Below are 9975 nucleotides of genomic sequence, written 5' to 3'. Positions count from 1 at the left end.
GACATTCCGATGACGAGTAGAATGGGCTGTCTTCAGGGGCGGATCCAGGATTTTTCTTAGGGGGTGCACCACTAAAGAATGAGGTAGCTGACTGGTGACGTTTTGTTTTGGCACAATACCAGTTGCAGGTCACCCCCAGCACCCCCCCCCCCCCAGATACGCCCCCGGTCTTAATTCAAAGTCAGATTCATCTTGTAATACCTCAATAGTCCCCAGTAGCTCTCAACATAACTCCAGTAGCAGCCCAGTATCCACCAGATCAGCAGAAGTACCCACAATAACAGCGCACACATGCACTTTCAACAACATCAGCTAATCAAGTACCCCAGCAGCAGCTCAGACACTTCCAAACACCCACGGAAGCACCAACACTACCAATAGAAGCCCCAGTACCCCTCACAGTAGTTTTGGCACTCCTATGTGCCCAAGGCCATCACCAACCAGTCTCGCCAAAAATGCAGGGACACATACAGCGGTAACCACCAGATCTGGTCGAGTGGTGAAACCAACAGCAAACTTAAAAAATAGGTACGCACTGCGTGTGTGTGGTGGTGCAGTAACTTGACACAATGCTTCATGCCATAACTGTCAATTAAGCTGCGTTTTGTTTTCCAGGACGTAATATGTAAAATACTAAACCCAGAAAGATTGACGAGAATAAATGGGAACAGAGAAACATTGGCTTTGAGGTTGTTCAACTTCTTTTTCACAACAAATTTAAGCATGTACTCTGAGCGTCTGACAGTTTCCACGACCAAAGGTCATTGAAGTTAAGCCTTATCCGGAGGGGTTAGTATCTCGATGGGCGACCTCAAATATACATGTACGACTTGCTGCCCGAAACATAAGACAAAAAATTCTATTTTAACGCTCAAAAATGCGAACTAAGCATCATACAGATTTTGTTAGCATGCTTTATGCAAAACAACTGTTGATGCAAGAGTAAATATTGATACACAGTTTTAAGGAGGAGCACAAGGAAGTTTTGAAAAGTGTTGATCGAGAATAAAGAAATTGCCATCAGAAACAAAAGTTGCGACATGAAAACAAAATAAATTTTGTGCCGCGAATATAAAAAGTTACCATTATCAAAAAACATTTTGGGAGATTTTTGCTACCTTTAACTTCTATTGTTCTTTTGGTTGCACAAGTAAATCGCAAAATCGAAAGTGACATCGATTTCAGTGGCCGCCTGTGATACAGTTACCTAGCGTGTTACCAACAACTGGATACATCTGTGGCATATTGACGGCAAGACATCGGATTGTTGTTTTGTTAGTTTTTTTTTCTTTCAAGTGTCATTAAAGTCGACAAGAAATGTGCGAATTCAACACTAAGATGACAACCGTCTAACTCTTGAGGTTGACCATTGTTTCTGCAAAGTGAAAAAGTCACTCTCCTAGACGAGGTTGTTTATCACCAGATAATTTCATCGTTTTGGAAATAGAAGCTGCCTTACTATTCACCACCGTCACAAATTCTTGTTGATTTTGGGGCTCATTTGCTGAATTTCAAGCACGCTTCGAACAAACCTGTTTATTTTCGTGTTTCACCCAGTTATTTTCCGGTGCGGCTGTTAAATGACACGAGGATTTGAAAAGGCTTTGCAGCTTTGTTTTCCCTCTCATCTAAAACACAGGTGGCTTCCGCTTCTATATTTTTCATAGATATAATTTTTGAAAACAAAAAGTGGAGTGAAAATCCAAAATTGCGTGAACTAATTACCTGAGAAGAAAGAGGCTATCAGTGAAATCAACAGACACAGACTAACCGATATAATCTACATGTTCACCTATCAGCAAAATTTAAGTAGTGTTGCCGAACGTGCACTTAGACTCGAGGACTAGAGGAAGAGAAGAGCTCATCTTTTCTATTAGTGGACAAAATTTGTGAGCGCAGTGTCGTGGGAATTTTAACACAAACAAGCTGATGAAATCTACATTTTTTTTTTGTTTTTCTTTCCGTTCCGAGGAAATTACTGTTGAGTGTTTTTTACTGTAGGCAGAGAATTCGAAGTTGACTGCAGAATGTCTGTAGAATGTGAGCTTGCGTGACAATCTCGGTAGAAGATTTAAGACGTAAGAATTTAAATATGTCTGTTAATTTGACAATAACGTACTCAAAGAGTTTTCATTCTCTTTTCATTAAGAAAATTAACAAAGGAAAAAGGCGTCAAGTGGGCCACAAACAAACACCAATTGTTGTAATTCAAGAAAACCGAAAATGAGTTTCGTAATCGATGCAGGCGCGGCAGACCACCCACCCACCCACTCACTCACTCACTCACTCACTCAAACAGCCCCGATGACAACACGGTAGTGCACTACCACAAAAACTCTGTTCCCTCTTGATTTAATCTGTTATTCCTATGAAATTCATTACGGACATCATGAACTACTTTGAACTTCAATTTGGAATTTCATGCAAACTTCAATGAGAATTTTGTTATAACAATGTTTTTTTTTTTAACGGGCTCATAAACACTGCTTGAAGCCCCTTGTTCCAGTTTATTGCTACAGTTTATATTTTAGCTTACACCCTTGTTTATGGAAAAAAAAGGGAAATGTCATGTATTATTATGTAATATGCTAATCAGCAATAAACAGGTGATTCAACATCCCATTACTGTACTTCATTGCATCAGAGATATAGCAAAGACATCAGTTTAAAGATGCTTTGACTATATTTAATATGTCATTCAAGGGTTTCTTATGTCGTAAAAACTGTATTTCAGGGAAGCACTCTAATTGAGTTCATAAAGTACATAATTATGCAATTAAGGAGAATTTCACTTACTAGGAACCTTCCCCTTGAAAGTTTGATCGCCCAACTTCTCCAAATTAACAGTGGCTACACCACAAAATTCTGCCTTTCCAGATTTAACTTGAGTAGGCAATGCTTCAGAGAGTGATATTAGAAATATATATTGACCCTAACAAGATAACAGTCAATGTGAGAATATACAAAGGAAAGTTCAGCAAGTCTGATTACAGATGCTGAAACTTAATAAGAGCTTGATTCCATCACTACGTTACGATAGCATGGAATGACTGCATTTTTATGAGAAGTCTGAATGCTTCACAGGACGCTTGGCAAACCAAGAGACATATTAATAGTCTTCCAAAATTGTAGGTTGCACACTTAATACAAGGAGATTAAAAGTCGTGATTATATTATTATGAATGCTTTGATGAACCACACGATGTTTCTGAAGTTCGTTTTTTAATAAAGACAATACATGTTCTGGATGAGACATCATCCATCGTCAGTTGTATAGTGAGAAATAAAATGAAAATATGCAATAAATAGTCTAATAAGGTGAGATATTAACAAGGATAATTAAGGATGAAGGCACGAACCAAGGAAAAAGTAAAACTATTTAAGCTAAGAAGGAGATTAGTTAGCATTAAAGGGATAAATTAAGATGTTTGACTTGGGGATTTAAATGTGGCTGCTCCCAAAGGATGTGCATGGCTTCCTTGATTTTCAATTGGAAGCTTGCAGACGCAGAGTTGAGAATTTTGAAACAATCTTCTGAGCAAAGGGAGTAACATTTTTCAGACGTGGGAATGTTTGTCAAAAGGGAAATGTTCACATAAGTGAGTGGCAAAGTGTCTGTTGGTTTCACCAATATAACAGGCACTACAGCCTGCACATGAAAACCTTTAAATGACTCGCGATCGTAAATCCGTAGGGATAGGATCCTTGACCCCAAACCAGCTCCTGGTTTTACACGGGGTGAACACCAATTTAATGTCTAGGTCAGTGCAAAAAGTGCTAACTAATTAATTTCTTAATTTTGGGTTGTGATGGAAAAAGGGCCGATGTATACGGTAATTTAAAATACAAACATTTGTCCTTACGAGTAGCACCCTGAGAGGAATCGGAGGTGAAGTGATTGTGAAGAAATTTTGTAACAATATTCTCGATGACGTTAGATGATGACGTTATGAATTGAATTCTGCATGTTAGTTCTGAAATTGCTATAGCTATTAATTTTTTCATGAATATCTTACATGTAACTGAGTCTGAAACAGTTTATGAACGATCCTTCAAATCTCTCTGTAACATTATCTTCATTTTCATGTTTAGTATTTTAAATTCCTTTGTGAATATTTATCTTCATACATCTTTGTATTTTTTATTTCTTCATTTAATTTCTATTGCATACAATTTTACATACATGTACAGGCCACAAGCTTTAGTTATTAAGCCTTTCTGCTATAAATTTTAAGGCAAGTCTCTGTAAAAAGAAATTTTAATGACTTATTACCTTGAGTGGCCCTTTTTGGGGTTCAATCGATTCAACCCCTACAATAGAAAGTAAATTACATCAAAATTAGTATTTAATTGACAAACACATAAGAAACATCAATGGACATAAAGACAAGTTCTCAAATAATTATAATCATTACACACATGTATAATAATAACTAACAAGCATGAACAATTATGAAAGGTGCCATGTTAAAGTGGGACTTATCTATAGCAAACGATGACTCCACTGATATTGTCTCAGCTGTACAGGCCCTATGGTTTCAAGGATGAGGACAGGTGGTATTGAATAGAAGCAGACGAAGGCTAGACAGAAAATTATGAAGCCTATCTTTCCCTTTCACTCATTGATTTGATTCTGTATGTGTGCTTGTGTATCTCCATATCTATTTTAACTGAAATCGTGTAAATAATGTCTATACTGGTATTTCAATTTGCACATTGGCTTTTATTTAAATGCTTTCTATGCCAAAAGAAAGTGCTGCTATGATCACTGTGCACCTTTTCTTTTCCCTTTCTTGCTATTTTTGGTCATAGTACATGACATTACATTCTTCGAGGGGGGATTTGCCTATTGCTTCCCCTGATTTGATACGGGTGTTGTTGTTAAGTTAGGGGATTAACGGGAATAAATGTACCTGCTGTTATGTTTTTGTCTTAAAACTTAATACGTGTAGGTGACCTCAATGGGAAAATGATGCACGAAGCACACCAGCCAACTGCCCCAGCCCATGCTGTTTCAATGCAATAACCAGATTTGCAGCCCTCTGACCCCAAACTCTGGTTTGCTCAAGCTGAAGCGTTGTTTACTGCTCAAAATATACCAGCACCCTGGCTTATACAGCAATCAAAACTCAATTACAGAAACGTGTAATGTTCTCATCTTAGAACAATCACAGATCAATCTGTAGGCCCTTCATTTTTCCCAGAGCAAGGAAGAGGAACTACAGACACTTTCCACTTCCTCCACCTCTTTGCAATTCATAAACATCCCTAGTCCACATTCAATACGATGTGTCCCAAAGCCATCTTCCCCCTCTTGTGCCTTTGTCAAGGTCCAATGCCATCTCCCACAGCATGCATTCATTATCTCACCCTGGCATCATAGCTTCTCGTCACCTTGTATCCAAACATTATGTCTGGCCACATATAAAGCATAATGCTTTCTAACCCTAACACAATCACCTCTGATAGGGGACAGAAGTTCAAATCTGACCTTTGGGAAATCCCTTAGGACACTCCTTGATGCCACACGCCCACAGCCTACCATCCACAGGCAAATGGTCTAGTAAAGCGATTTCACAGGCATTTAAAACAGTCCTGAAAGTGCGTTTGGCAGGTTGTCACTGTGTTGGCAACCTCCCTATTATTCTCCTCGGTATTTGAGCCACACTCAAAGAAGATTAATTTTGTCTTCTACTTCAGCTAAGTTGGTCTGTGGAATGACCCTCCAGCTTCCAGGAGACTTCTTCTCCACCCCTCTCATTGAGGATACACATCATCATTCCTTTCCAGATTGTGTTGTTCAATTGCAGCACAACAGTTCATGCCTAGAAGATGGCACAAAAGTCGTGATGTTTATTTTTCAGCTGACCTTAATACAGCTACCCTCGTTTGCGTCCGGCATGGTAGCCACAGACTTCTGTTGACACGGGTAAACGACGGTTCAGACGAGTACTTTACCCTGGATGTCAATCGTAAAGGTAAGGCAATAAATGTGATCATGACTTCCAGGCCGGCGATTCCTCCAGGTCCATTGGTATCCACCCAGGAGTTTACTTGTCAGATCCTCTAGGTCTCCCATCTCGCAGGAGTGCTTGCCAACCCAGTGGACCAGCATCATCGCCTCCTCCTGCCTCTTTCCCAACAAGGACCAAGGCAATCTGCTCCACTCCTCGTCCAACACGTCTTTCTGATTCTCTCACAGACTAGTGGTGGAGGAGAGGGGGGTACTGTGATGCCCTTAGTATTCTTAGAGGGGTGATTTGCCTATTGCTTCCCCCAATTTGATAAATGTGTTGTCGTTTTGTTAGTGGATCAAAAAGAATAAATTTACGTCTTAACGCAAAAGTGTTTATTTTTTGTAGGTATTTGCAAAAGAAGCAAAATACAATTAACTCTGAAAATCATGAACGTCATGCAACTGTACTTGTTTCATGACACATCCTGTGGAACAACAAATATCACTGATATATTAACAGACAAAAAGAGACTTGCTTTTTTTCCAATTTCCACCCAAATTTTCGAATTACTATAAGCAGGATCAAAAATGTCTGAAATTACTTTGTTCTCTTACTGCAATTTTGTTGGTCTCTTTTTCTGCCTTCAATTGCCTAACAGCAAAAAACCCTTCTCCAAGGATACTGAATATATTGTTAAGGCACAGAAGGAACCCTTACTTAACTTTGTGACAACAACAGAAAACAAAAACATCACCTGGAGGAAGATCAAGGTCACAATCTTGAGATATATCTTGAGAGATGGACTTGGTATCAGTAGCTGTAACAGTTGTTAAACTGCCAACCTCTGTGTAACAATTTCCATTGCCGTCTGACTATTAAGTGAGAAGAAAAAAATAAATGCAAAAGCAATCAAAATGTTACAAGATATCCTTTAAAATTACAGCACCCAGCTGGTGGATAGGAGGATTAATAATGATTATCATTATTAGCTTTGCAAAACTGCAATTCACAAGTTGCATAGAGGTACAATGATTTGTGTTTGAATTGATCACAGCTGAACTTTAATTTGGTACTCACCCTTAATTGCCCTTGCTGAACTGTACTCTCTGTTGAATAAGCAGACATTACCCTTTATTATTTTGGGATTAATATGTTTTCTTTGGTTATGCAAACTGCAGTTAAGAGCCCACTCAAACAACTACAGGCTAGGTTGACAACCCCATAAAATAGCAACATGGAGGGCACCCAAATGGCTGACAGGACTAGGTTTGAAACCTTGAATGAAAAAGGAAAATAAATTGTTGGACCAAAAAATCCATTACCATTTGTGGTGGGTCTATTGCTGGTTTTCACTCACGTGATCAACAGGCCATGTTTTTCAATGAAAACAAAAGGAAGCGTTTGCATAACAATAGATTTAAATTCCCGGAGGATTTGCTCGGGGCACCAACATGGCCGCCTTTTCTTTGTTTAGGGCACCAACATGGCGGTCGTGACGTCATGTGAAAACCGAGAATTAACTGAACATTCGAATTTTCACATTGATAGTAGAAGCCACAAATGCCAGTATTAAGTGTGGTAACAGTAAGTTTAAGGGGATTGCTTTCAGACTGAAAATGGGCTGCGACAATCTTTCTAGTTTGAAGCACTCAGGTCCTTATAGTTTGTATTCTAGCTACTCCTTTTTTTTGTGTGCACATTTTTTGTGGTAACATCCTCCTTGTTTGAAGAATTCTTTAAAGTACACCCAGTCTCATCCAATAATGAATGGCACATTCACTAAAAAATGCTGTATTCACCTGGCTGTATTTCCATGGGAGACTGACCATCAGAATTGTTCACCTGAAAATGAAAAAAATTTAAACAAAAAAAAAACAAAAACAAAAAAACCGGTGGAATCGTTTTTTGTCTGAAAGTCATTTATTCAGTAAAAATGCAATCACAACAAAAAACTGAAACTGAAACCTGTACTTAAAAAAGAGGGGCCGGCCTTAAATCTTTTTATTACCTTTAAGGATAACGCTAATTTCCTGAACCATTCATGAATAGTACCACGAATGACACTTTTAGCCATTTATAAAAGCATGATGTTTGAGGATAAGCACGTACACTCTGCTGTTTGAGTGTAGAACACAAGGACACTCTCATGTTGTAAATCGTACTTACTAAAACAAGGAATGACCATAAAAGATCTAAAATAACCAAAAATGAGCTACACATTTGTGGAGTGAATCAATTTCAGCCAAGTATAGATGATGAGATTCACTAGAGTGGAAGTAAATTCCTCAATCATTTTCTTTTTAAGGTACACCAAGGTGGGACAAGATATTAGCACAAGTAAGGAGTTCTCTAAGCAGCCCATGGGTTGCTGAAAGCAGTCCATGGGTCACTCATCTGCTTCTAAATGCAAATTTGCAAAATCTAGAAATGGTCTCCCAGCTGTGAAATGAAAGCCATAGTGTTTATGAATGATGTGCCAGGCAGACTGAATAGTGGTTGAATTTTTAACAACTGAAGTACAAGACACCAAAGGGCAGTAGTTAGCAATTTGGCCAAGCATTAGTTCCAGAAAGTTAAGACACTTTCTCTCAAGGGTTTGACACTGGATTGGTGGAATGTTCTTTCCAATCATCTGTAAAGCTGCACAGGGATTGCAGCCTATGTTTTTTTTCCCCACCAAATGGTTTCACCGAGGAAAGGTGCAAAGTTTTGATCAAGTGACAAACTATACAACACGTTTTGCCTCCAATTTTCACAATTGGTCAATACATAGTCTCGTTATTGGAAAAGCCCCACTGCTTTGGAGCTCTCGCTGTGAGTGTAGCCATGATTTGTGAGCATGCTTAGATGATGAAGTTAAAAGAGTTGACTTGCCAGCCAAAAAGAACTGATGACATGGCCTTAAAGCGACTTGAGAACATATTTGACAGCACAGAACTGAAACCACTGCCACCACAATGGAAGATGACACTGACAGTGACCAAAAAGATGCAAGTTTTGAAGGCTTTATTAATATAGACTAATGATCAGACATGAAAACAGGTGAGAATGAATGCAATGAGAGGATAACAACAAGTCTGCAGCAAAATTGCAGTGCATGTACTCAACTTAGTACCATTGGCCAGTGATAGCACAGTTCTCAATTTTGTATATAGTTTACTATATATTACCAAGTTAAGATTTTGATCCCCAAAGAAATGTGTCATGGTGTCCCAATCACCAGCTGGTTCTAGATCTGCAACAAAAGTTAACAAATTCATGTCAGATCCATTCTGTAAGTAAATAATTACATGTATAAAAGAGGCAATACAAGCATCAAATGCCCTGACATAACTGTTGCAATCGAATGAGAGAACTGAATGATCCTAACCCTTACACTTAGATGGACAATTTAAGCAATTGTCACTTAATATAAGAAACCTAAAAAATTCAGATGGCTCCAATGGGATTAGAACCCCTGACCTCTGCGACGTCAGTGCAATGCTCTGGCAACTGAGATATGAAGCTAAAGTTTTAAGTTGTAAGCAGGTAAATTTGTTGGGCTCATTTCTTCCTGTGAAGGACTTGATGAATGAAACAGAATAAATGTATTTATTAAATTTTCAATCTCGGATATCGAATTTCTAGCTTTCTGATTGGCTCACTCAATCTCGGTATCACATACCATAATGACCATATATGGAAAATTATTGCGTCTGTTGTTTTGTAAAAACAAAGACAATATCAACAGTTTAGATTTTAAGGGAAATTTAAAAACAGTTACAGTGTATTCCATTTGCGACTATTGGATCCAAGACTGCTTACAGCCAACTAGGTGCTACGTGCCTCATTGGCTATTTACCACCTCATATCCAATATGCACGCTCATTGAATAATAATTGTTAAATATTTGAAGTATGGATTACAGACAAATGGAAGAACCGAGTGATCCTCACACTTACCTTTCAAGAGGACATGAATTCCAGTTGAGGTGCATGCCCCTTCGGGCACTTTTGACGTTGGAATTGGAGCATTCTGA

At 38.6% G+C, this 9975-nt stretch overlaps 1 protein-coding gene across 1 annotated transcript in view; it reads right to left on the bottom strand.

Moving 5' to 3' along the window:
• Positions 1-9975, bottom strand: part of LOC138049653 (uncharacterized) — a 48257-nt gene extending 38282 nt beyond the window's left edge. The window contains exons 1-7 of the mRNA XM_068896046.1: positions 9899-9975; positions 9128-9192; positions 7757-7799; positions 7035-7063; positions 6712-6829; positions 4274-4311; positions 2797-2932 (exon numbers count right to left, since the gene is read on the bottom strand). Coding sequence (XP_068752147.1) covers positions 2797-2932; positions 4274-4311; positions 6712-6829; positions 7035-7063; positions 7757-7799; positions 9128-9163 — 400 coding nt within the window. The 5' untranslated portion in view covers positions 9164-9192; positions 9899-9975. The remainder of the gene's footprint in view (positions 1-2796; positions 2933-4273; positions 4312-6711; positions 6830-7034; positions 7064-7756; positions 7800-9127; positions 9193-9898) is intronic.

This window comes from Montipora capricornis, chromosome 5 (genome assembly GCF_036669925.1).
Source record: "Montipora capricornis isolate CH-2021 chromosome 5, ASM3666992v2, whole genome shotgun sequence".
Taxonomy (NCBI): Eukaryota; Metazoa; Cnidaria; class Anthozoa; order Scleractinia; family Acroporidae; genus Montipora; species Montipora capricornis.
The sequence above is the reverse complement of the archived record's forward strand: the minus strand, read 5'-3'. Positions and strand labels throughout refer to the sequence as shown.